Raw genomic sequence first — 24,806 nt, 5'->3', positions numbered from 1 at the left:
ATGAATTACATTAGTGTCATTCGAAGCTGGCGGAGAAGGCATGTTACCTGGAAAACTCTGTTAGTGTTGTTTATGGGTCAGCTGGCTTCTTTTGTGCTTGCACTCACAGACTTTAGCTCTTCTCTCGTAGCTACTCTTGGTAAAAACATTGCTCTACAAATTTCATGCTACTCAAATACCGAGTAGCATGAAAGTTGTATCCTTTTTTTCACCCTACTCAATGTTGAGCTTGGCTGAATTTAAATAAACTTAATTGGTTTTTTTTTTGGATGTGATATATCTATCTGCTTAATTCCTTCTAGGTGTGGATGCTCCGATTACTCAGACGATTTTCACATACTTCACCTTATCTATTGTTTATGGTGGCATATTGCTCATGAGGCGTCAAAAGCTTCTGGTAACGTCACTTAAGTTTCCAAAACATCATGTATTGTGAGACAGAGGGAGTGATTAATATTAATCTGCACGCAGGTTCCTTGGTATTGGTATTTGCTCCTGGGGTTTATTGATGTTCGAGGGAATTTTCTAGGCGAGAAGTATAATTCAATATCCCTTTTGTTAATTTCCATTAATATTAGTCCGTTTTAATCATAAAACATTTCGTTCATATGTTTTGTTGCAGTTAACGAAGCCTACTAGTTCCGTCACTGACAAGTGTGACACTGCTGGACTGTTGCACAATTCCATGAGCGATAATCCTCACTTATTTCATACTCGGCTCTTGATATTCTCTTTGGCAGTATTTCGGTGCCGTTCTTTCTATTGGTGGCCTTGTTTTAGTATTTGTTTCTGATTCAGGAGTGGGTGGTGGAGGAGGAGGTGACTTTTCTTTCTCATTTTTTAGTACATAAGCGATAATATATATAGTTACCATTCATTTTGGAGGGTGAGTCTTGGCATAATCTGATGCTCTTTTGTGGCCTGAAGGTCACATTTTCGAGTCTCATAAACAACCTCTTTGAAATTGCAAGAGGAAGACCCCCCAAAGCTAAGGGAACCTTAGTGCATTAGTTAGCCGATTGATAAGTATTTCGTTATTTGCATCCATTAATTGTCAGGTGGTAAGAAACCATTGGTCGGCGATGTACTTGTTATAGCTGGGACAGTTCTCTTTGCCATGAGCAATGTTGCTGAGGTATGTTAAGACCTGTGTTCGTGTGCAATGTATATACACACACACTGTATTAATTATTTCGTCACATTAATTCTTGGTATGTTTCCTAAATATTCAGGAATTTTGTTGTTAGAAGAAACATCTTGTTGAAGTGGTAACCATGATTGGAGTTTCTGGTTCATAGTCAGCGCAGTTCAATTGTACCTTTCCGCTACCCTTTTACTAGTGTAACTTGCAAGACAAGATAGAATGTGTACCTTAGTATTCCTCAATTAATCATTGATTGCATAACCCCTTTTTTTTTTAATTTTTATTTCCAGATCCATATTAGAGTTGAAGACTCTGGAAGCAGTTGCATGGTCTAAAGACATTGTAAATAATCTCTCTTCCCTTATCTATGAGCTGAAACTACTTTCTTGTAGGCCAAGGAGAAGACTTTGAAAAGCCAGCCTATGTTACTCAAGAAAGATGCCTAAAGTGACTTGTATTGATTTCAAAGTTAGTTTTTGATGTCACTGTGATTTTGAACTTACCGTTGTCGATTTCGGTTTCCAGGTATTAGCTCTTGTTGGCTATACTGTGTCGGCCTTTCTGTTTTATACTCTGACACCTTTTGTTCTCAAGGTAAGGTAATTAGAGTGGCTCATCTAAACTAATTGTTTTCCATTTTGGAGAAACAACAAAGAAAGAACAATTGCTTATTGTTTGTGTTGATTTTCTAAAACAGTGAGGTGGAGCTGCAATGTTCAACCTCTCAATGCTGACGTCGGATATGTGGGCAGTCGTTTTCGAATCTTTCTTTGTAAGCAACATGTATTATTTTTTGAGAAATGTTCTTGCTATCATTTCCTTTTTCTCACAACCTAAAGTATCAGTTGACATTTTGAATTAATTGTATATATTTGCAGGTTGATTGGTTATACTATATTGCTTTTGCTATAGTGGTCATTGGACTTATCATTTATACAACCACGGGAAAGGATCCTGTAATTGTACCACTACTTCAAGAGGATGGAAATCAAAATAGTACAGATTCAGAATATCAACTTCTCCCTGACACTAATGAAGAACAATCTACTCGAGACTCGTCCAATTCACTTCATCGAGTACAGTTATCCAAGGATAATTATAATCTAGAAGCATGATGTCATAAAAAATATGGCTTTCACCAGGCAGACAGATTTGAGTGGACAACTCTATTCATTATATTCTGTATAGAATTTTACATCCGGCACAGGTGCCGGATTCATTATCTGTCCGGCAATATTCGAGGAAATGTATACTTGGAATGTATCATATCTCACATGCCCGGCAATACTTGTCGGCAGAGACTATTCGGCTGATATTTTTTTGTTATGCCATACTTGGCTTGAGACTATTAGGGCTGATATTTTTTTTGAAGCTTGTAATTTCATTAGTATGAAAGGTGCAATAATCGTCTTGTTCATTCTAGCGAATATAAAAATAAATGAGGAAAGCGAATTACCCTACTCGAAACGTAATTTACAGTGTCTGAGCTTTATGTTTTATATTCCGACGCCTTTTGTTCTCAAGGTCAGTTAGAATTAACATATGCATGAAGAAAACAATTATCCCTCCTACCATCAGATTTACGGGAACATTAATGGGTGGGGAACTATTGTGTTTGGGGACAAATTCCCTTTTCCTAGCTGTAGATACATTGACCGGCATCAAACCTGATCAAAACAATTATATGATTGTACATAAGAAAATGCATAAACATTATGAACAACCCTATTCAATACTTTATGACTAAACCTTAAGAGTTCCATCATGATCCATTGTTTTATTCGAGTAGATAAATGAGACTTACACTCATAATTTGCCCAACCGATTTGTTGCCCATCCGAGTCGTGAACAAAGATTTTGTCTTTTAGAACAAAATTTATACAAAAGAAAGAGAGCATAAGATACAAATATTAAGCAAAAATTTAGCTTAGAGAATTTCTACAAAAGCTTATTCATGTACCAACTACACAGGAGCTCATCATGTGGTAAAATGAGGTAAAAAAGTTATTTTCTTTTGGTAGATTAAGTTGTGGTAAAATTCCGCAAGTTATACAAAAACTTAGAAATATGAACAGTGCAATTCAATAAATCAGAATGAATACCTCTTAAATTGTAAGATTATTATTTCTATTTAACATAAAGCCAAGTCACCATGTGGCATCACCACCCTGCATCATGTAGATTTTTCTGTAAGATATTTGATAACATCACCATGGCCAGAGTTGAACATATAGTGCTTGAGAAAGAAACAAAAGATGTAGACACAATAATTCTAGAGACTCACAGTAGTAGAATAGTGTAGAATCAGACAAGGACGAAGGTAGAGTAAAAATTTTAGGTGTTCAAATTTTTTTTTACAATAAATATAAATTTTTTACACTTTATTAACTTTCATTAATATATAATGTTGGGAGTTTAAAATCTTTTATACCACCAATATAAAATTTTTAGACTTCATTAATTTTCATTAATATACGAATCATATATATTTAATATATAATATATAAAATATTTTTCCCTAAAAATTTTATACTCCATTAACTTTCACCAATATAAAAAGCATGAATAGAGTAAAACTTGGAAGGAATAATAAAACAATGATTTTTGTCGAGGTCAAGAAAACTGCGGACAGATTGTGAAACATACGACTGAGGAACCAAATTTATCAAATTATATCAAGAAACTGTCATGGATATATCTTGAACAAAAACAAAGTTTATAAGTTCCTTAGTACCTAGGAACTTACAACATTGACAAAAATATCATAAGTTGCTTCGGGAAGGTACGCCAAAGTTGTCCCTGAATCAATTATGGTTCCTTGATCGATGGATGTTTCAAATTCTGATGAGCTAATAGGTAAAGCTTGACTGTTGAGAGAAATGCTCAATAATTTTACATTATAACGAGGTTGAGAACATGAAAATAGTCCGTCACACTTATTCTTATAAGAAAAGGGCGAAATTAGAGTAAAAATTTTGGATGTTCAAAACTTTTTATACGATCAATATAAAAATTTTATATTTTATTACCTTTCATTAATATATAATTTTGGGTGTTCAAAATATTTTTTAACCCAATGATATGTTGTGGCCCAGAAACATCATATTGAAAGAGCCATTGACGACAGTCTCTTCTATCTTAATTCTGTATATAATATGGTAGGCGATCAGAATACAAACCCAAAAACACCGATGACTGAACGAAAGAACTTGGTGATTTGATATGGTATATATCTACCTCAAATCAGCCCCAGCTCTCTGTTTTAGCATTTCCAATTGAGCTTTGATAACTAGATGGCTCTGGCCTCGGAGAATCGATCAAGAGGCGCATCGAAATCAAGCGGCTTGACAAAGTTAGTGGAATAATAATAATAATTGAAATAGCTTGCATTGCAAGCTAATAACTAAGAGAACAAAATTTCTTGGATCATATATGTCATTTCTAAGCTAAAGTCAATATTTATAGTACTTACTGTTCCGGCACAAGTGGAGTATACACAATATTTGGCTCTACAACAGTACACAAATTATGCTTTAATAACATGCAAAAAAATGAAAGATACTTTTTATTTTTTTGAATCTAAAAAAATAAATTGAATGATATGAAAAAACAACATTACCCTCTGAGAGACAAATGATAGCTTCCTTTAAGGGGAAATCGACGATTCCCTAAAAGCGCATCAATAAGTCTTTCACTATCTCGCCTTCTAAGCTCACTCACATTCCTCTCGTGAGCCGCCGGAATTCCCCTCTCTAGCTCTAGAATACGAGGAATTCCATGAGCTGCCACTGCCTCCCACAACAACATGGCAAAAATAATTAACCTCATTTGGATTTTGATTTTGATTTTGAGTTTTAGTTTCTTCTGGTTTCTTTTCGATGAAGAAAGGTTCAAAAGATTGATAGCAGTAGAGTAGAAAAAAAGAGTAAAGGGAATGCTGGGCAGGGTTTTAGATAGCCGGCCGTTACACCCAAAATGGGGACGTGAAGAAGAAGAGTGGTCATTGGACTTATCATTTACTACTATACAACAACGGGAAAGGATCCTGTAATTGTACCACTACTTCAAGAGTTTGGAAATCAAAATAGTACAGATTCAGATTATAACACTAATGAAGAACAATCTACTCGAGACTCGTCAAATTCACTTCATCGAGTACAGTTATCCAAGGATAATTATAATCTAGAAGCATGATGTCATAAAAAATATGGCTTTCACCAGGCAGACAGATTTGAGTGGACAACTCTATTCATTATATTCTGTATAGAATTTTACATCCGGCACAGGTGCCGGATTCATTATCTGTCCGGCAATATTCGAGGAAATGTATACTTGGAATGTATCATCTCACGTGTCGGCAATATCCGATTGGAGCTATGTAAGGTTTTATTCTTCCAGATTATGCTACATATCTCAAAACTTCAAATTCATCAAAGATGAGGATTATAGATTTTTGCCCTGCATGCTATGCTTGGCTTGAAACTATTAGGGGTGATCCTTATTTTTCTGAAGCTTGTAATTTGATTCACACGAAAGAGATGATAATTGTCTTGTTCATTCATTAGCGAATATAAAACGAAATGAGGAAAGCTAATTACCTCAATTGAAACGTAAATTTATTTCATTTTCCCAATTTGATTAATTATCAATCCAAACATCTGAATAATTCAAATACATTTCTATCCCTTAAATCTATTCATGTTTTACCAATTTCAAATCCAAAACCCCCAATTTCTTTTCTAGCCCAATTGCCTACTATAAAAGGCAAAGCACATAACATAAGAAGCGGTTTTGTACAAATTTTCCCAATCTAATTTTCCCTCCTTTCTTCCACTCACTCGAAAACAAACATGGAACCGCCACCAGTCCACCACCACAGCAACCAATTCCGACCACCACACCCACCACCGTCACTACCGCCGCTGCGCCTATACAAATCGAACCACCATCTCAACCGCTACCCGTTTCCACCATTTTCGCCCCTATACCTTTTTCTTTTTATTCTGGGAATGTACATAGTAGAAAACAATTCCTTCAAGGAGAGTGGATTTCCGTCGGAACTCGTATGTTCGAAACTTATTCAAGCCATCAAAGTACTTAAGGAGCCCAAAATTGATTATAATCTTATTTAATTTGGCATAAGATCGACACCCAATCCTTCCTAGGAGAATCCAAATCGAATTTAAACAAAGTACAATGAAGAAGAAGAAATGATGATCGAATTTAGCAAAGGCAAGAAAAACTCAGTCCCAAGGTTCACACTTTTGTCCATTTCGTTATGTCTTAGCAATAGTATTGTATTTGTTATTGGATGTTTGATTAACTATATAGAGTACTATTTTCTCAGCACGTACGGAACTGTACCTAACGGTCAATATATGCATCCAAACATGGTGAAGAAATTGAAAGATCTGGTGATGACTGGTGAGTCCGTCACGCATTTCGCTTATCTAATGTTGACCATTGTTGATGATTTGTCTTTAATGATTAAATGCTTAGTTTTGCAACTGACAAGTATAGATGGCTGTCTTGTAAACATAAACAAAGAAGGGTTGCAGCTTAATTTAGTCCTCTGAGAAAGATTACAAACATAACTGGAGTAACAAGCTGAAATTGCATATATTTCGTGGCATTTGTAGTTTTTAACTGCAAACTACGTAAACACTACTAAGCAACTAGCTATTGATTCAAATTAATTCTGGCTTTTGAAAGCTATGAATCACGTTAATGCCATTCGCAGCTGGTGGACAAGGCATGTTACCTGGAAAACTCTGTTCGTGTTGCTTATGGGTCAACTTGTTTCTTTTGTGCTTGCACTCACGAGTTTTAGCTCTTCTCTCATAGCTTCTCTTGGTAAAAATTACATTGCTCTACACTTCTGGTTTTCCCTTTTATTTTAAATATACATACTGAGCTTGTGATGTGAATGTGACATATTTATAATTCTTTGTAGGCGTGGATGCTCCAATTACTCAGACGACTTTCACATACTTGAGCTTAGCTATTGTTTTTGGTGCCATATTGCTTGTGAGGCGTCAAAAGCTTCTGGTAATTACCCTACTTGTTACGTAAAGACCTATACATGTAGCGAACGATTTATAGTCGTCTCCACTAGACATAGAACATCAAAATATTTTCATCTCCCAACCAAGGTTGACTTCTGAGAAACTCAACAAAACTGATTTGGTGAATGTAGATTAGTTACTGCGTGCAATTAATTAATTAATAAATGTGCAGGTTCCCTGGTATTGGTATCTGCTCCTGGGTTTTGTTGATGTTCAAGGGGGTTTTTTAGGCGAGTATTATTGAATCCATTTAATTTGTGATATTCCGTTTTGGTATTAAAACATGGTTTTGGTCGTATGGAGTTACAATAATGATTATCTGGGAATTAAGGAGCATTATATTATATGTTGCAGTTAACAAAGCGTACCAGTTCTCGTCATTGACAAGTGTGACACTGTTTGACTGTTGGACAATTCCATGGGCCATAATCCTCACTTATTTCTTACTCGGCTCTCGATATTCTCTTTGGCAGTATTTTGGTGCTGTTGTTTCTATTGGTGGCCTTGCTTTAGTACTTGTTTCTGATTCAGGGGTTGGTGGGGGATCAGGTGACTTTTCTTTCTTAATTTTCAGTCTAAGTGAAAATATATATATATATATATATATAGAGTTAACCATTCATTTCGGAGGGCAAACCATGGTGCAACCGGTTAATTAGCTGATTAATAATTTCGTCATTTGTATGCATCGTCACTCAGATGGTAAGAAACCTGTGGTCGGAGATGTACTCGTCATAGCTGGGACAATTTTCTTTGCCCTCAGCAATGTTGGTGAGGTATGCTAAGATACTGTGTGCGTGTGCAATATATATGGGAGTCAGTGTGTGTGTAACTGTGTTTATATATACTGTATTAATTATCTCTCCTTCCTGGCGTGCTTCATAAAAATGCAGGAGTTTTGTTGTAAGAAGAAAGATCTCGTTGAAGTGGTAACCATGATTGGAGTTTTTGGATTCTTAGTCAGCGCAGTTCAATTGTAATACCTTTCTTCCTTTTACTATCGTGATTTGTAAGACTTGGACGAGAATAGATAGAATGTCTAACTTTCTTAATATTCCTAAATTAATCATTAATTTCACCATTTTCTTAAGATCCATATTAGAGTTGAAGAATCTGGAAAAAGTTGCATGGTCTAGAGACATTGTAAGTACAGTAAGCCAGCCTAGGCTGCCTAGCTATGTCAACTCCAGTTCTATAAATTTCAAAGTTAGTTTTTGCTGTCATTGTGATTTTGAACTTACTGTTGTCATTTTTTGTTTCCAGGTATTAGCTTTTGTTGGCTTTACTGCGTCGAGCTTTCTGTTTTCTACTCTGACGCCTTTTGTTCTCAAGGTCAGTTAGATTTACCGCTCTAAACAATAAGTAATTGTTTTCCATTTTGGATGAACAAACAAAGAAAAATTGCTGATTGTTTGTGTTGATTTTCTAAAATAGTTAAGTGGAGCTGCAATGTTCAACCTTTCAATGCTGACGTCGGATATGTGGGCTGTCGTTTTTCGAATCTTTCTGTACAAGCAACAGGTATTCTTTTTGACAAGTGTAATATTGTTGTTCAAATACTTACAAGTTAGGCTAAATTAGTTGGCATTATTAATTTGCAGGTTGACTGGTTATACTATATTGCTTTTGCTGTAGTGGTCATTGGACTTGTCATTTATACAACAACGGGAAAGGATCCTGTAATTGTACCACTACTTCAAGAGGATGGAAATCAACATAGTACACAATATCAACTTCTCCCTGACACTAACGAAGAACAATCTACTCTGAGACTCGTCCACTCAGTGAAAGCCAATTTCTTGACATGAAATGGCTTTCACCAAGCAGACAGATTCGAGTGGAAATCTCTATTCCTTACATGATGAATAATTTATAAATCGTCATGTGTCATCAACTTACTACACTTTCTTAAGAAGATATTAATTAATTAATCAAAATATCATCCCTTTGGAGCTAAGGTTTATTATTCTAGATTATATACTACAGATCTCAAAACTTCAAACTCAATAAAGATGAGGATTCTAGATTTTTGCCTTGCCATGCTTAGCTTGAAACTATTAGGACTGGTATTTATTTTTTTGAAGCTTGTAATTTCATTCGTATGAAAAGTAGGGATAATCGTATTGTTGATTCGTTAGCGAATATAAAACGAAAAACGAAATGAGGAAAGCGAATTACCTATATCTATAATATATACTAGTACTACTATTTTCTCAAACTGCTCAAGAATCAACATGTACGGAACTGTACCTAACGGTCAAACTATGCACCCAAACAGGGTAAAGAAACTGAAAGTGCTGGTGGTGACTGGTGAGTCCGTCATGCATTTTGTTTATTTAATGTTGACCATGGTTGATGATTTGTCTTATGATTAGATGCTTAATTTTGCTACCGACAAGTATAGATGGCTGTCTTATAAACTTAAACAAAGAAGGGTAGTTGCTTAGTTAATTTAGACATCTGAGAAAGATCACGAACATGGAACATGCTGAAATCGCGGAATCTTCAATATTATATTGACAGTTTGGTTGTGGCACTTGTAGTTTTTAACAAATGTAAGCATAATTAAGCAGCTACTAACTCAAAGTTTGGTTTTCGAGAGCTTAATTGCAACTATGAACGTTAATGGCATTCGAAGCTGGTTGACAAGGCATGTTACCTGGAAAACTGTGTTCGTGATGTTTATGGGTCAGCTTGTTTCTTTAGTGCTTGCACTCGCCAGCTTTAGCTCTTCTCTGATTGCTACTCTTGGTAAAAGCATAGCTCTACACTTCTTCTGCTTAATTGGCTGACTTTAATTTAATTTAATTGTGGTTTTTTGTTTATTTGTTATTTAGTGATGTGATATCTCTATGATCTGCTTAATTCGTTGTAGGTGTGGATGCTCCGATTACTCAGATGACTTTCACATACATGAGCTTAGCTATTGTTTATGGTGGCATACTTCTTCTGAGGAGTCAAAAGCTTCTGGTAATTACCTTGCTTGTTACTTCAATACCAATGAGGTCGTTCCATTAGAATTGCAGGGAGTATGTAGCAAACTAAATAGTAGTCTCCACCAGACATAGAACATTAGTCAGATTCTTTAATTCTCTTCTCCCGACAAAGGTCTTCTGAGAAACCAATAAAACATTTAGAAAATGTAGATTAATTACCGTGTGCAATTAATTAATGTGCAGGTTCCTTGGTATTGGTATCTGCTCCTGGGGTTTGTTGACGTTGAAGGGAATTTTCTAGGCGAGTATTATTCAATCCATTTAATTTGAGATATTCCTTTTTGATATGAAAACATGGTTTTGTTAATATGGAGTACTTATAATGATTATCTGGGAATTAAGGAGCATTATATAATATGTTGCAGTTAACAAAGCATACCAGTTCTCGTCACTGACAAGTGTGACATTGCTCGACTGTTGGACAATTCCTTGGGCCATAGTCCTCACTTATATATTCATCGGCTCTCGATATTCTCTTTGGCAGTATTTTGGTGCTGTTGTTTGTATTGGTGGCCTTGCTTTAGTACTCGTTTCTGATGCAGGGGTGGGTGGAGGAGGTAACCTTTCCTTCTTTTCTTTTCCAGCTATTGGATTTTTTCTTTGCATTTTCGGAAGCATCTATACTTACTAACAGTACTCTATGGTTTTCTATTGTTGTATTTTACGACTTGTGTTAACGTGCTGTTGTACTTGTATCGATCCATGCATGCTTTTTAATGCTCCCTCAATTCCAAATTGGACAAACATCTTGGAATGGAGAGAGTAATTATATATCTTCACTGCACATTTGATTCTCATATATATGCATTAATTATCAGGTGGTTCGAAACCTGTGATCGGCGATGTACTTGTCATTGCTGGGACAGTTTTCTTTGCAATGAGCAATGTTGGTGAGGTATAGGCTTAAATCTTCAATACTGATATATGCATCTTCTGTACCTGATACTCTTCTTTTAAAACATAATTATATCCCTCTCATGGTGTGCTTCCTTCCTAAACATGCAGGAATTTTGTTGTAAGAAGAAAGATCGTGTTGAAGTGGTAACCATGATTGGAGTTTTTGGATTCATAGTCAGCGCAGTTCAATTGTATCTTTCATTATCCTTTTGCTTTTGTAACTTGCAAGACAAGATAGAATGTCTAGCTTAGCTTAGTAATCCTAATTAACCATTGATTATTTCACTGCATAACCTTTTTCTTAAAGATCCATATTAGAGTTGAAGACTCTGGAAGAAGTTGCATGGTCTAAAGACATTGTACGTAATCATTCTTCCCCTATCTATGAGCTGAAACTATGCACTTTCTGGTAGGCGAAGAAGAAGCCAGCCTATTGTGATTTTGAACTTACTGTTGTCGTTTTTTGGTTTCCAGGTGTTAGCTCTTGTTGGCTATACTGTGTCGAGCTTTCTGTTTTATACTCTGACGCCTTTTGTACTCAAGGTCAGTTAGAATTACTGATCTAAACTAATTGTTTTCTATCTTGGACGAACAAACCAATAAAAATTGCTTATTGTTTTGTTGATTTTCTAAAACAGTTAGGTGGAGCTGCAATGTTCAATCTCTCATTGCTGACGTCGGATATGTGGGCAGTCGTCTTTCGAATATTTCTGTACAAGCAACAGGTATTAATTTTTGAGAAATGTAATGTTGTTGCTCAAATACTTACAAGCTAACCTAAATTAGCTGACATTATTAATTTGCAGGTTGACTGGTTATACTATATTGCTTTTGCTGTAGTGGTCATTGGACTTGTCATTTATACAACGATGGGAAAGGATCCTGTAACTGTACTAGCCATCGAGGATGGAAATCAAAATAGTACAGAATATCAACTTCTTCCTGACACTAATGATGAACAATCTACTCGAGACTCGTCCACTTCATGATGTCCAACGATAATTTGAATGTAACTGCATTTCTAGAAGCATTCTGTCTTCAAAAGTATGGCTTTCACCAAGTAGAAACAGATTCGAGTGGAGAACTCCATTCCTAGCTAATAGAATTCTCAGAAATTTACAATGTAATTTGTTTCTTTTTTAGTAAATATGATTTTATAATTTTATTCCATATCAAAGGAGGCTACATTATTGAGAGAAGAGGGTAAATATCCTTTCTCATTACGTTTTCGGTTCGCTAACGAATGAGCGAGATTATTTTATTTCCACTGTACAAAAGAAAATTTACAATCATCAGAACAATCGATATCTTCTCTTATAGTATAATATATACTTACTTGATCAACAAGACCTATTTTTTTTCTTTTTGAATGTATCATCCATCACATTATCAATTTACTACACTATCTTCATTTTCCCAATTTGAGTCCAATTTCGTGTTAAAGAAGCAATTTAGCCTCGGAAGATCCTATTAAATTTTAAGAAGAAGAAGAAGGAGAAGGAGGAGCAGGAGGAGGAGAAGGAGGAGAAGGAGGAGGAGGAGAAGATCGAATTTAGCGAAGGCAAGAAAAACATATACGGTACTGTACCTAACGGTCAAAACATGCATCCAAACAGGATAAATAAAATTGAAAGAGCTGGTGGTGACTGGTGAGTCCGTCATGCATTTTGTTTATTTAATGTGGACCATTGTTCATGATTTGTCTTTAATGATTAAATGCTTAATTTTGCAACCGACAAGTATAGATGGCTGCCTTGTAAACATAAACAAAGAAGGGTAGCTGCTTCTCTGAGAAAGATTACAAACATAAATGGAATACCTAGCTGAAATTGCGAAATCTTCAATATTATATTCTACAACCATTTCGTGCATTTGTAGTTTTTAACAGCAAACTATGTAAACATTATTAAGCATGTAGCTATTGATTCAAGTTAATTCTGGTTTTCGAAAGCTATGAGTTATGTTGATGCCATTCGAAGCTGGTGGACAAGGCAAGTTACCTGGAAAACTCTTTTCGTGTTGTTTATGGGTCAGCTTGTATCTTTTGTGCTCGCACTCGTCAGTTTTAGCTCTTCTCTCATAGCTACTCTTGGTAAAAACATTGCTCTACACTTCTTATTATTACTCACGTAATACTGAATACTATGTGTACTTCTTTATAGGTGTGGATGCTCCAATTACTCAGACAACTTTCTCATACTTGTGCATAGCTATTGTTTTTGGTGCCGTAATGCTTTTAAGGGGTCAAAAGCTTCTGGTAATTACCTTGCGTGTCACTCAAAACCGAATGTGCTCATTCCATTAGAATTGCACAGCTCCAAACAAACCAGAAATCCTATATACGTAGTGAACGAAATAAAAGTTTAGTGAATGTAGATTAATTACTCCGTGCAATTAATTAATTAATGTGCAGGTTCCTGGTATTGGTATCTGCTCCTAGACATTGTTGATGTTGAAGGGAATTTTCTAGGCAAGTATCATTGAATCCCTTTTGTTTCCAATATTCTGTTTTGATCTTAAAACATGGTTTTGTTCATATAGAGTTACAATAATGATTATTGGAATTAATTAAGGAGCATTTCATACTATGTTGCAGTTAACAAAGCGCACCAGTTCTCGTCACTGACAAGTGTGACATTGCTCGACTGTTGGACAATTCCATGGGGGATAATCCTCACTTATTTCTTACTCGGTTCTCGGTATTCTCTTTGGCAGAATTTTGGTGCCGTTGTTTCTATTGGTGGCCTTGTATTAATACTCGTTTCTGATTCAGGAGTGGGTGGAGGAGGAGGTGACTTTTCTTTCTTATTTTTGAGTATAAGTGATAATATAGATAGGTAACCATTCCTTCTGGAGGGCGAGCCTTGACACAACCGGTTAATGTCGCTCCTTTGTGGCTTGGAGATAATTTTGATTATTTCGCCATTTGTATGCATTGTCACAGAGGTGGTAAGAAACCTGTGCTCAGAGATGTACTTGTCATAGTTGGGACAGTGTTCTTTGCCCTTAGCAATGTTGGTGAGGTATGGTCAGATCATGTGAGCGTGTGCAATATATATATATATATACCTATATATATACTTTAATAATTATCTCACATTCCCGGTGTGCTTCCTGTTGTAGAAAAGTTGGGTCAATCCAACTTTGACCAAATATTGAGGAGGGATCCACTAGGTATAAAATTCGGGAGATGGTCCGAACTTGTTCTTCTCCGCAAGGAGATGAAGTTCGTATATTCATAAGCCTTATTTGGTGATGAGATGAATATGAAATAGCTAGCCAAAGTTGTTATGTTGAAACCAAGTGGAATGTGAAGATTCACAAACCCACATTGGTCATGCAATAAAAACACAAGCTATTTATATAGTGTAATGTGTTAGACGAGTGTAACTTGACTTGTCACTCTAGTGGTTGGGCCTTAGTTTGGGCCTGGGTCTTGGACAAAATTATTTTTCGATTTTGGTCCGGTTCAATTGATTTGGTTCGATTCAATTGATTTGGTTCGATTGACGCTGTTAGCTACAACAGTTGGATATATATATATATATATACATTTGTCAACAGTTGGATATATATATATATGTATATACATTTGTCAGAAGTTTAAAAAGTTTTCTGTGAGCTCCTGAACCAATTGGAAAATGGTTTTCTCTTCCTTTCTTATCGTGTCAAGTCTAAGAGAGAGTTTAACGATGTTCCGTTCCGTTGTATCTTGGGAGACGGTTGCCGTAACGTTGTGCGTCAGGCATGTATTTGGAGACGGAGTAAATATTAGTTTTTGCTGTCATTGTAATTTTGAACTTATCCTAGTCGTTTTTGGTTTCCAGATATTAGCTTTTGTTGGCTTTACTGTGGCAAGCTTTATGTTTTATACTCTGACGCCTTTTGTTCTCAAAGTCAGTTAGAACTATTCAAATAAACTACTTCGTATCAAAATACACATGTTGTTTTGCGTTTTGGATGAACAAACAAAGAAGAATTGCTTATTGTTTGTGCTGATAGATAAAATTGTATTTCTAATTGAAATAGTTAAGTGGAGCTGCAATGTTCAACCTCTCAATGCTGACGTCGGATATGTGGGCAATCGTTTTTCGAATCTTTTTGTACAAGCAACAGGTATTATTTTTGAGAAATGTAATGTTGTTGTTCAAGTACTTACAAGCTAAATCTACATTGCTTTTGCTGTAGTGGTCATTGGACTTGCCATTTATACGACGACCGGAAAGGATCCTGTAACTGTACTGGCCATCGAGGATGGAAATCAAAATAATACAGAATATCAACTTCTTCCTGACACAGATGAAGAACAATCTACTTGAGACTCGTCTACTTTATGATAACAAAGGAAAAATTGAATGTAACTGCGTTTCTAGAAGCATTATGTTTTCAAATATATGGCTTTTACCAAGCAAACAGATTCGAGTGGACAACTCCATTCCTAGAAGCATTCATTTTATGATGAATAATTGTACATCCTACCAGATTCATCCTCGTTATTCTAAGAAATTTATAAAGTACTCGTCTTTTTTTGAAAGTCTGACAAAAACCTTAAATCATTTATTACCAACGTCTAATCGGATAAGTTTAGCTACACTATCCGATAGCTTATGTAATGAAAAACAAATAAAAGCAGCCAAGGAAGTAGAGTTCAGTTTAGCCAAAGAATCGACTACTTTACTCCCTCCTCAGTCCTCATTTTACAAATGAAAATAGATATGAATCAAAAAAATTAACCAAGAGACTTGATCCGATCAACCAACAGCCCTGGAATTGTCAAGCTAGCACCATTCGGACGCAGCTCACGGATAAGAACCTGGCAGACACCTTCTAAAGCAAGCAATGGAACCTGCATACTTCGCGCCCAAGCAATAGCACGCCGAGCCGCAATACACACCGCATGAAGTGAATTTTCCACAGCACCTAGATAGGCCGACTCAGCATTCACAACAACACCACTACTATCTCGGGCCATGAATCCAAAACTTACTCGAACAACATGTCTTAATGTATCATCATTATCAACAAGCCGAAAATATTTATTAGAAAGGACAACTTCGAATTCTTGAATATAAATATAGACATTATTGAAATTACCTCGTAAGTCGTTTTATTTTCCCAATTCGAGTTACCAATCCAAACCTGTGACTTATTCAAATACATTTCTTGCCCTAAATCAAATACCATGATTGGAGTTTTCGGATTCTTAGTCGTTTTATTTTCCCAATTCGGATTCCCAATTTCTTTTCAAGCCCAGTTGCCTACTATAAAAGGCAAGCACATAAGAAGCTTATTGTACAAAATCCCAATCTAATTTTCCCTCCTTCCTTCCATTCACCCGAAAACAAACATGGAACCGCCATCACAGCCACCAATTCCTACCACCGCCACCGCCACTACCCCAGACCCCTCCACCGCCACTTCCACCACCGCCACCACTAGCGCCGCCTCTCCCAAACAAATCGAACCAGCGTCTCAACCTATACCCGTCTCCACCATTTCAACCACTACACCTTTGCCCTCCTCCCCAAATCCTAACCCTAACCCGGCCACCACCGCTCCCACCGCCACGCAGCCAATTCCAAAACCCTCTATACCTCCGCCACTGCAATCTCAGCAATATCAACAACCTCAATCTAGCCTCCGATCGCCAATACCAAACCCGACCCCAACATTTCCCAGAAACTGGCCACCGAGCTCTCACTCTCACTTCAGCCAATTTTCTAACCCCTCGCCTGGACCCACTTCGCCCACTCCTTCGGTTTCCGCTCCTTCGCTGCCTCGTGGTGGCATGGCCATTGGTGTACCCGCGTCGCATCCAAGCCCGTCTCCTTCACAGACTATGTCATTTTCTGGCGCTTTCGGACAGCAGTTCGGTAGCTTGGGGCGTAGTGGCGTCAATGTGTCGGACTCCGTCTCTAATTCTACAAATTCACAGCCACAGGTTCGTTGTTTTCAGTGGAATGGTGTTTTGGTCCTTTTTATGCTTAGTAAAGTAGTTGTACAGATATCTGGTTTGTATAGTTTTAACTCTTTGTCATTTTTATTTGGTGTTTGAATTATTTAGATTAGACCAGGAATGCCAGCAATAGGGATGACGGGATCAATGGCGCAAAATTCACAAATTCGGCCAGGTGCCATCGCCATACACCATCAGCAGAGACCGACACAATCATCGCCAACTTCTCTTAGACCACCATCTCCATCAAGCAGCCAGCCCATTACTACCCAGGTCAGTATTTGATTGCATTTATATCTCCTGAGACTCTTTTTTTAATCATCTTTGATGATGTGCATCTTTGTTTGCTATCGTTTCGAATGATACCCATAGTGCAAGCTGTTATGTATCTGTCTGAAACTTAAAGTAATATGCAGGTTTTATTTTATGTACGTGTTGTTGCCTATTTTCCCACTGTTCTCGTTTTCTTGCAGAATTTTCAGGCTCCCGCCACGTTGAGACCAGCGATGAGTTCTTCTGTTTCTCCAGGAGGTTCCACTAGTACATCACAAAGTATGCAGTCCGGAACATCTGTGAATCAACCTTGGTTACCCTCTGGGACGCAAGGGAAGCCGCCTTTGCCACCTCCCTCATTCCGAGCACCGACACCATCCATGCCCCAAAGATCTCATATTCCTCAGCAGCAGCAGCAGCAGACTGCACCTGCTACTCTACAGCAACACCAGATTTCTTTGGCACAGACACCATCGCTATCACCATCAAGTCAGCCACAAGAACAGTTTGGGCAACAAGCTACTCCTGCAAGATCCATAACCAATCAGCTACAGATGCAGAGAGGTCAAGTTTTGGGAAATCAGAAGCCTTCTACTCCTCCAGTAGTACAACATGGCCTTACCCAACCAAGTCCACCACATATTAGAATGCCTAGTCCTGAGATTGAGGAACCCAGTAATCGGATTCTTAGCAAAAGAAGCATCCATGAGCTTGTTAACCAGGTCAGTTTTGAGCATTTTCCTTTTTTTTTTAACTGTTGCATATTGTAGACACTATACACCTTTACTTATGATTGAACTATCGTGCTTGTTGGACAGATTGATCCATTAGAGAAGTTGGATCCTGAAGTTGAAGACATTCTTGTCGATATTGCAGAAGATTTTGTGGATTCTGTGAGTATTTAGCCTTTCATTTCCAGTTTAGAGTTATTATATCCGAATACTTTTATCCTTTTTTCTCTGAGGATAAATTGCTGGAGCCAAATTACTGCTGTTTTGTGTTTTTCTGATGTTCTCAACTTCTCATCTTGTCTCATCTTGGCTAGATTACTACATTCGGTTGCTCATTGGCCAAGCATCGGAAATCGGATACATTAGAAGCAAAAGACATACTATTACATCTTGGTTAGCTGTGCAATAAACTCATCTGATATTCCTTTTCAATTTTTTAATTATGGATTGCTTAAACTTTTTCCGGATGTAATTTGGTTCAGAAAGAAATTGGAACATAACTCTTCCAGGATTTGGCGGTGATGAGATAAAGACTTATAGAAAACCGGTAAGGTTTTGTGGGTTGTGATGGTGGTTTTGGGTACTGGATAAATACTCTATAGCCTTTCTATTACTTGACTCTTTATCTCTATTGTGATTGCAGCTCACTACTGATATCCACAAAGATCGGCTTGCTGCAGTAAGTTCTGGACTACATTTTTCATTCTTGTAGAAAAGCATGCTGTTATTTTGGCTTCATGAAATCACAAAGAAAAAAGTGTTTGTTACATGTGATTCATTAGGCAATCTTGCCACTTCTTGTGATTCTCATTTCACCGCAAAGAAAATGTGCAGATAAGGAAGTCTGTCGTAGCAACTGAAGCACTCAGTTCCAGGAACTTTGCTGGGACCATCAAGGGTAACACTGGAAAATCGATTGGCAACATCCTGGGGTCTCCAAATTTGAAATAATTCGTGAAGATTCAAGAAAACATTTTTTCGATCCTAGATTTTGGAGCCATTTTGATAACACAAAGGTATCTAACATCTTACATGTGCAAAACTTATGCTTTCACAAGAGCCTCTTTGTTTTCATAGAAACAGTTTACCAAGCATTAGGCTCTAATATGTGCTTCTGTCTACCGAAAGTAGGCATAGTTCTTCTAACAATGAAGGTTGAAGAAACTGCTAGGTATCTTTTAAACAGTGGATTCTCGTTCTGTAAAGATGTTGGATTTTTTTGAACTTTTTCGGCTTTGCCATTTTCAGATGGTTCGACACTTCTGGACTTGCTTTAATCCCAAGTAACAGGGTCGATGTTTCTTGATAGATGGAAAAATTAAATTCGATTAAAATTAATCAGATATGGAGTATTTTTATTTATTTTTTAATAACATGTTCTTGCACATGCATAAATTATATGGATGATATTTTGTTGGTCCTGATCTGTCCTTTTATCAGGCACTTTGACATGTGAAATTGTGTGATGTGCTCATCTTCACCAAATGGCAAATCGTAATTCTGAATTGAATATGCAAACCCTTTTGCTATTTTTTTTAATTTTTTTTCCCTCATAAATATTTTGCATTTTTTTCTTTTAAAAAAAAATTGCACCAATTTGATTTTTTTTCTTATTTTTTTTGAAAGTCACCAATTTGATTTTTTGTTGTTATTTTTTGCATAATGTCTCTCAAAGTTATTGTCTACGCCGAGAGCCGCCACCGATGCAAAACTGACGGAGCGTGTATTACACGTAGAATAACGTCAATCTTTCAGTTAGTAGTATAAGAGGGGAAAAAAATTGGTAAAAAAAACATTATCCCCTTTTTATAGCGATTTACGATTATAAGATAAGAAATGCTGGAGAGTAGGAATAAAAATCAACAATCAGAAGTCTACACGTGGTAGAAGAATGAGATAATTTTTACTCGCTGTTTTAATTTTATTTTGTTCCAATTATGTCCTTGCTCAACCTTTTTTTACGTGATAATTGACATAGTTATTAATCAATTAATCTTTTTCCTTATACTCTCTCCTCTGTGATGAACATTCATCATGAAATCCAGAATTTGATTGATCAGTGGAAACGCTAATAAATTGATGCCTTCAATCATTTTAATCGATATTTCTCAAATGAAAGTAAAAATTAATTTTTTATTCAAAATATCAAAAATTACATGATGCTTATCAAAGCTTTAAATTGCTTACATTAAAGAATCATAAACCAAACAAAATTTTACAAGATTCAAAAAAATAAAAAGCTCTAAACAATATAAGTCTTCCGCAAGCGTTGAACTCAATCGTCAATTTCTCATCCCAAAGGTTTTTTATTTTCTTTTTGAAGAAACAAAATTTTATTTACTTTAAACAATATCATGGTGATTTGAGGTGATCGTGATAGACAATTTGTGAAATGGCTGTAATTTCGGTGTCGAAATTTGAAGAATCGGGGGCGATATGAAGGAATTTTGATGGATAAATTTGAAATAAAATAAAAATAAAATCAGTAAATAAAATTGATGTATTATTTCTACCGCATGTATTATTTTTGCTATTTTTTCTTGGTTTTTTTTCCTAACATTTCTATTATAAAATATCCAAATTCAAGAAAGATGGATATCCCCATCCACGTCTAGGATTGTAGTATCCAATGACATTGACAGTCGGATATCCTACGTCGAATATACCACGTGTCATTTGTCGATTGGCTCAAAAACAGAAAACTTTTGTTCCTCCATCTACTGAAAATCCAAAAAACAACTAAAATACCGACGAATTCAAATTGTAGACATATTCATATATATAAACCAAGAAGACTAATCTCATCCATTGTATTAATTCTAGAATTAGGCCTAAGTTTAATACATGTGCGACTATATATAATAATTATAATAATAATAGTTCACCCATAAACAATCAATCTCTCTCCTTTATTTCTCTCTCTCTCTTCTGAAAATTCTGTAGAGGAGAGATTGATTGTTAGGTTTGTCGTGTGTGGTGAAAGAGATGGACGGTGTGATCGAGATTCCCCACCACGATACGGTTGCGAATGGTCAATGCGACGGCGTTTTGGCTAAGCCTCAAAAGCTCATTATCGATACTGACCCTGGAATTGGTAAATTGCTCTTTTATATGTGTTAATTTAGTATGATTGAATTAGATTTCTCTGTTTCAATTTGTTAAAAAAATATTTATTGGGAGGTCAATGGTGTAGTTTGACTTGTTCTTTTTTTCCTGGACAATGGTTTGTTATTGATCATTAGATGATAGTATGGCTATATTCATGGCATTGGAAAATCCTGAATTGGAGATCTTAGGCCTTACAACTATTTTTGGGAACGTGGCCACTGAAGATGCCACACGCAACGCCTTAATTCTGGTACTTGTGTGTTGTATTTTTTTTACCGTGATGCATTCTAGTTATTGATGATGATTGAGCTCCATCATGATCGATTTCCTTTACTTTTCGGTTTGCAAAAGCACAGTGTGAGATTGCGGGACGTCCAGATATTCCTGTCGCTGAGGGAAGCCCTGAGCCTCTTAAGGTAATCACCAACCAACTTGAAATTGAATTTCATCAACTCCCTACTTGTATCATTTCCGATCTAAATGGTTTCTTATGACTACCATGTCTTAGACAATGTCGTATGAAAGTTCAAATTTGTTATACTAGTAGCTAAGGTTGGAATGTTTGCTGTGAGGATATGGCCATATGTTTGTTAGTTGCTTCTTGTTTCTGCTGCATATTGTGCCTTTCGGAAAAATATCTGTGCATATATTTCATTTGAAAATTAAGTTTTAGCTGCTTACTTCAATGAGAGAACTTGTGCAAATTCTTACATCCACCATTATTCTTCTTAAAGGGAGGAAGGCCCCGTGTTGCTGACTTTGTTCATGGTTCTAATGGGTTGGGGGAAGTTAACCTACCTGACCCAAAAGCCAAGAAATCAGATAAGAGCGCTTCTGAATTTTTAGTTGATAAGGTCTCTCAATACCCTGGCGCAGTATCTATACTCGCTCTTGGACCACTAACGAATCTGGCTTTGGTAAGCTATTTCTTATTTGCAGTTCTCTTATTTATATAGTAGTAGATACCAATTTCCTAATTTTTTTGAGTTATAATCAGGCAATCAAGAGAGACTCTTCCTTCGCAAGCAAGGTTAAAAGATAGTCGTACTTGGTGGTTCTTTCTTTGCACTCGGGAATGTGAATCCTGCCTCTGAAGCAAATGTGAGTGTTGGATTTCAACATATTTTTCTGAGTTGATTGTTGTGTTGTCTAGTTGCACCTTAACTCTGAACTTTTCAAATGTGAATGCCTGTAAACATATTTTTCTGAATCCGTGGTCGTGTTATCTAGTTGTGCCTAACTCTGAGCTTTTCAGCTGACTGACCAACTTTGAATGTAATCAGTAACATTTCATTTGTCCGAATTTTAGATTTATGGAGATCCAGAAGCAGCGGATATTGTATTTACGTGTGGGGCAAATATTGTGGTTGTTGGCATCAACATCACAACTCAGGTTCAGCTAACAGGTACAAATTCTTTCTTTTCTCCCCCTTCATATAGTTGTCTTTTGTCAAATAATCATTAACTCCTGTTTTCTTAGATGAACACCTGCTTGAATTGCGGAAATCCAAAGGAAAGCACGCTCAGATCCTATGTGACATGTGCAAGTTTTACAGAGATTGGCATGTGGCGTCTGATGGTGTCTATGGTATAATTTTTTGGATCTTGAATTATTAAAAAGTAAAATATACTTAGTTAAGTTGTCCACATGGGAGTATGATATATTCGTGTAACTATATGCACAATTTGGTTTCAGGCATTTTCCTTCATGATCCTGTTAGTTACGCTGCCCTGGTTCGGCCTGAATTATTCACGTATAAGAAGGGTGTTGTGAGGGTCGAGACTCAGGGAATCTGCACAGGTCATACACTAATGGATCAAGGACTAAAAAGGTATTGAATGCACTATTATCATTATTATTATCTTTCGCACTTTTAGGATGTGTTTGTGGCTCCATGCTCCAAACACTAAACAAAGACACTCTTTCTCGCTCTCCTCATTTTTTTCGTTTCTAATTGTGATAACGTTATATGATGCAGATGGAATTCGAGTAATCCGTGGTCAGATCATTCCCCTGTTTCAGTTGCATGGACAGTTGATGTTGATAAAGTCGTTGAATATGTTAGAAACTGCTTATCGAAACCATGAAAGCCACTGAATTCTTTTCAATGACTTTGGGCTTCTTCCTAAAAGCCATGCCTTATGCTCTTCCTACTGCTAGAAACTCGAATCTTTTCGTGTAGAGCGATCACATCGTCTTATCTCTTTTTTTTTTTTTTGGGTACATATCACATCGTCTTATCTTTGACAACGATGAACATGTATTTATTTTACTCTGTACCATAAAAGACAAATTCCATGGAAATATGAATTGAATTCTCTCATTTACATGTAATCTCACTATATACTAATTGATACTGGCCTTCTAACCAAGTGCTACCAACTAAGGGACCTCCAAAAGAGTTTTTATGACGAGGTCTGATTTTTGGACTTATTATTACATGGACTCATTAAATTCATCGCAGTTCGTTTGATGAGTGTTTGTTTAGAGGGGTCAATTTCTCACACCTGTCTTTTATGACACGGGGGCTTATAAATCTATTATTATCCCTCTAAACTCTTTTCTTTCTTGTACCGTTGTACTTTCAATAAATAATGCAACATTCAAAGATTTGACTTCAATTTCCAAATTGGTAAAGTCAAATTGCAGAACCTAAACCAATTTTAGACGTTTTGACAAACAAAAAATGAAATAAAAATGGAGGTTACCTACCTAAAGCTACTTCTCAACTGTGGCTTATTAATAATATCCACTTAAACCAATCCTAATTCACCATATATCTACTCCAAAACATTAAACATGTCGTTTTTTCAATATAATTAAAGGTAGTATTAAATAACATTTGCATATATTCAGCCCTGCAACCAACATTTTCTAACTACAAATTAACCTAAAAATAAGAAAAAAAGCAGTTAAACAACTACTATGACTCGATATTTTAGAGTAGTTTTTTTGCAACCACACCAAGAGAACTCTCAATCTCACTCACCCACTACATTAGTACATTATATAGCTTCAAAAATACTAATCTTTTTAATTGTATACTACTATATATTAGTATAGCCTTTGTATAATTAATCAAGAAATTTAGAAATGGCGTGTGTTTCTGCATCCACTGAAATGGCTGAGAAGATTTCATGGTACTGTGCCTTGTTCATGACGCTACTACTGGTTTTGAGCTGCTGCGATTCGAGCCAAAACACTAACGAATTCGGCAGCGAAGGAATTATCCAGACAACGACGACAAAGGCAATGATGAACAAAGTTTGCGATGAGATATATGTTGTGAAAGAAGGAGAGACGTTGCAAACAATAAGTGAAAAATGTGGAGATCCTTTCATTGTTGAAGAGAATCCACACATTCATGATCCTGATGATGTCTTTCCTGGTTTGGTTATCAAGATTACTCCTTATAAAGCCAGATGATTAAGAGTTTTGCGTGATTTCTCTTTTCCCTTTCGTGGCACAATCTGAAATATTTGTGATACGATTTTGTAAAAATGGTCATACGATCAGATAATCTTTATATTGTATACATTTATTCATTGCATAAAGAACCATTTTTCTGTTAGACGAAGTCATGTAGAATTGTTGTACGTTGTAGTCTAGCTTAAGTTGGGAACGTAAAGCACTTG

General features: G+C 36.3%; 6 protein-coding genes and 1 pseudogene across 6 annotated transcripts; all 7 read left to right on the top strand.

Annotated features, from left to right (window-relative positions):
- Positions 1 to 2,259, top strand: LOC139882763 (uncharacterized; annotated as a pseudogene).
- Positions 2,260 to 6,858: 4,599 nt separating this feature from the next.
- On the top strand, positions 6,859 to 9,017 carry LOC139882762 (uncharacterized). Its single transcript, XM_071867040.1, has 10 exons — positions 6,859 to 6,997; positions 7,098 to 7,192; positions 7,382 to 7,439; positions 7,564 to 7,758; positions 7,909 to 7,985; positions 8,103 to 8,185; positions 8,301 to 8,352; positions 8,473 to 8,541; positions 8,644 to 8,730; positions 8,811 to 9,017. The coding sequence occupies exons 1-10, from the start codon at positions 6,859 to 6,861 to the stop codon at positions 9,015 to 9,017; spliced, it is 1,062 nt and encodes a 353-aa protein (XP_071723141.1).
- Positions 9,018 to 9,824: 807 nt separating this feature from the next.
- LOC139882761 (uncharacterized) lies at positions 9,825 to 12,755 on the top strand. Its single transcript, XM_071867039.1, has 11 exons — positions 9,825 to 9,960; positions 10,085 to 10,179; positions 10,389 to 10,446; positions 10,571 to 10,762; positions 11,024 to 11,100; positions 11,211 to 11,293; positions 11,410 to 11,461; positions 11,577 to 11,645; positions 11,741 to 11,827; positions 11,909 to 11,992; positions 12,585 to 12,755. Exons 1-11 carry the CDS (start codon positions 9,825 to 9,827, stop codon positions 12,753 to 12,755), a joined length of 1,104 nt encoding a protein of 367 aa, XP_071723140.1.
- A 300-nt stretch (positions 12,756 to 13,055) lies between these two features.
- On the top strand, positions 13,056 to 15,421 carry LOC139882760 (uncharacterized). The gene is made up of 8 exons (XM_071867038.1): positions 13,056 to 13,194; positions 13,265 to 13,372; positions 13,516 to 13,572; positions 13,699 to 13,893; positions 14,049 to 14,125; positions 14,930 to 15,002; positions 15,132 to 15,218; positions 15,291 to 15,421. The coding sequence occupies exons 1-8, from the start codon at positions 13,056 to 13,058 to the stop codon at positions 15,419 to 15,421; spliced, it is 867 nt and encodes a 288-aa protein (XP_071723139.1).
- A 1,028-nt stretch (positions 15,422 to 16,449) lies between these two features.
- LOC139882759 (transcription initiation factor TFIID subunit 12) lies at positions 16,450 to 19,368 on the top strand. Its single transcript, XM_071867036.1, is given in 9 exon segments — positions 16,450 to 17,043; positions 17,167 to 17,331; positions 17,475 to 18,053; positions 18,150 to 18,224; positions 18,377 to 18,455; positions 18,545 to 18,609; positions 18,706 to 18,741; positions 18,897 to 19,078; positions 19,311 to 19,368. Coding segments are annotated over 9 exon segments (1,833 nt in total).
- A 1,745-nt stretch (positions 19,369 to 21,113) lies between these two features.
- Positions 21,114 to 23,258, top strand: LOC139882767 (uridine nucleosidase 1-like). Its single transcript, XM_071867045.1, is given in 10 exon segments — positions 21,114 to 21,156; positions 21,305 to 21,420; positions 21,527 to 21,586; positions 21,905 to 22,087; positions 22,168 to 22,201; positions 22,204 to 22,271; positions 22,480 to 22,576; positions 22,651 to 22,758; positions 22,867 to 23,002; positions 23,150 to 23,258. Coding segments are annotated over 9 exon segments (903 nt in total). The 5' UTR covers positions 21,114 to 21,156; positions 21,305 to 21,312.
- A 1,006-nt stretch (positions 23,259 to 24,264) lies between these two features.
- Positions 24,265 to 24,597, top strand: LOC139882758 (uncharacterized). Its single transcript, XM_071867035.1, has one exon. The coding sequence runs from the start codon at positions 24,265 to 24,267 to the stop codon at positions 24,595 to 24,597; it is 333 nt and encodes a 110-aa protein (XP_071723136.1).
- The last annotated feature ends 209 nt before the right edge of the window (positions 24,598 to 24,806 follow it).

The sequence above is a fragment of the Rutidosis leptorrhynchoides genome, unplaced genomic scaffold (assembly GCF_046630445.1).
Source record: "Rutidosis leptorrhynchoides isolate AG116_Rl617_1_P2 unplaced genomic scaffold, CSIRO_AGI_Rlap_v1 contig306, whole genome shotgun sequence".
In the NCBI taxonomy this organism is placed as follows: Eukaryota; Viridiplantae; Streptophyta; class Magnoliopsida; order Asterales; family Asteraceae; genus Rutidosis; species Rutidosis leptorrhynchoides.
The sequence above is the reverse complement of the archived record's forward strand: the minus strand, read 5'-3'. Positions and strand labels throughout refer to the sequence as shown.

Excerpts from the sequence above, each read along its gene's own strand:
- LOC139882760 (XM_071867038.1), top strand. The coding sequence starts at position 13,056 with ATGAGTTATGTTGATGCCATTCGAAGCTGGTGGACAAGGCAAGTTACC. Across the intron at positions 13,373-13,515 it reads GCTTCTGGTAATTACCTTGC|GTTCCTGGTATTGGTATCTG; the intron begins GTGTCACTCAAA and ends ATTAATGTGCAG. Across the intron at positions 14,126-14,929 it reads CCCTTAGCAATGTTGGTGAG|ATATTAGCTTTTGTTGGCTT; the intron begins GTATGGTCAGAT and ends TTTGGTTTCCAG.
- LOC139882762 (XM_071867040.1), top strand. The coding sequence starts at position 6,859 with ATGAATCACGTTAATGCCATTCGCAGCTGGTGGACAAGGCATGTTACC. Across the intron at positions 7,440-7,563 it reads TGTTCAAGGGGGTTTTTTAG|TTAACAAAGCGTACCAGTTC; the intron begins GCGAGTATTATT and ends TATATGTTGCAG. Across the intron at positions 8,186-8,300 it reads TTAGTCAGCGCAGTTCAATT|ATCCATATTAGAGTTGAAGA; the intron begins GTAATACCTTTC and ends CATTTTCTTAAG.
- LOC139882758 (XM_071867035.1), top strand. The coding sequence starts at position 24,265 with ATGGCGTGTGTTTCTGCATCCACTGAAATGGCTGAGAAGATTTCATGG.
- LOC139882761 (XM_071867039.1), top strand. The coding sequence starts at position 9,825 with ATGAACGTTAATGGCATTCGAAGCTGGTTGACAAGGCATGTTACCTGG. Across the intron at positions 10,447-10,570 it reads CGTTGAAGGGAATTTTCTAG|TTAACAAAGCATACCAGTTC; the intron begins GCGAGTATTATT and ends AATATGTTGCAG. Across the intron at positions 11,101-11,210 it reads CAATGAGCAATGTTGGTGAG|GAATTTTGTTGTAAGAAGAA; the intron begins GTATAGGCTTAA and ends CTAAACATGCAG.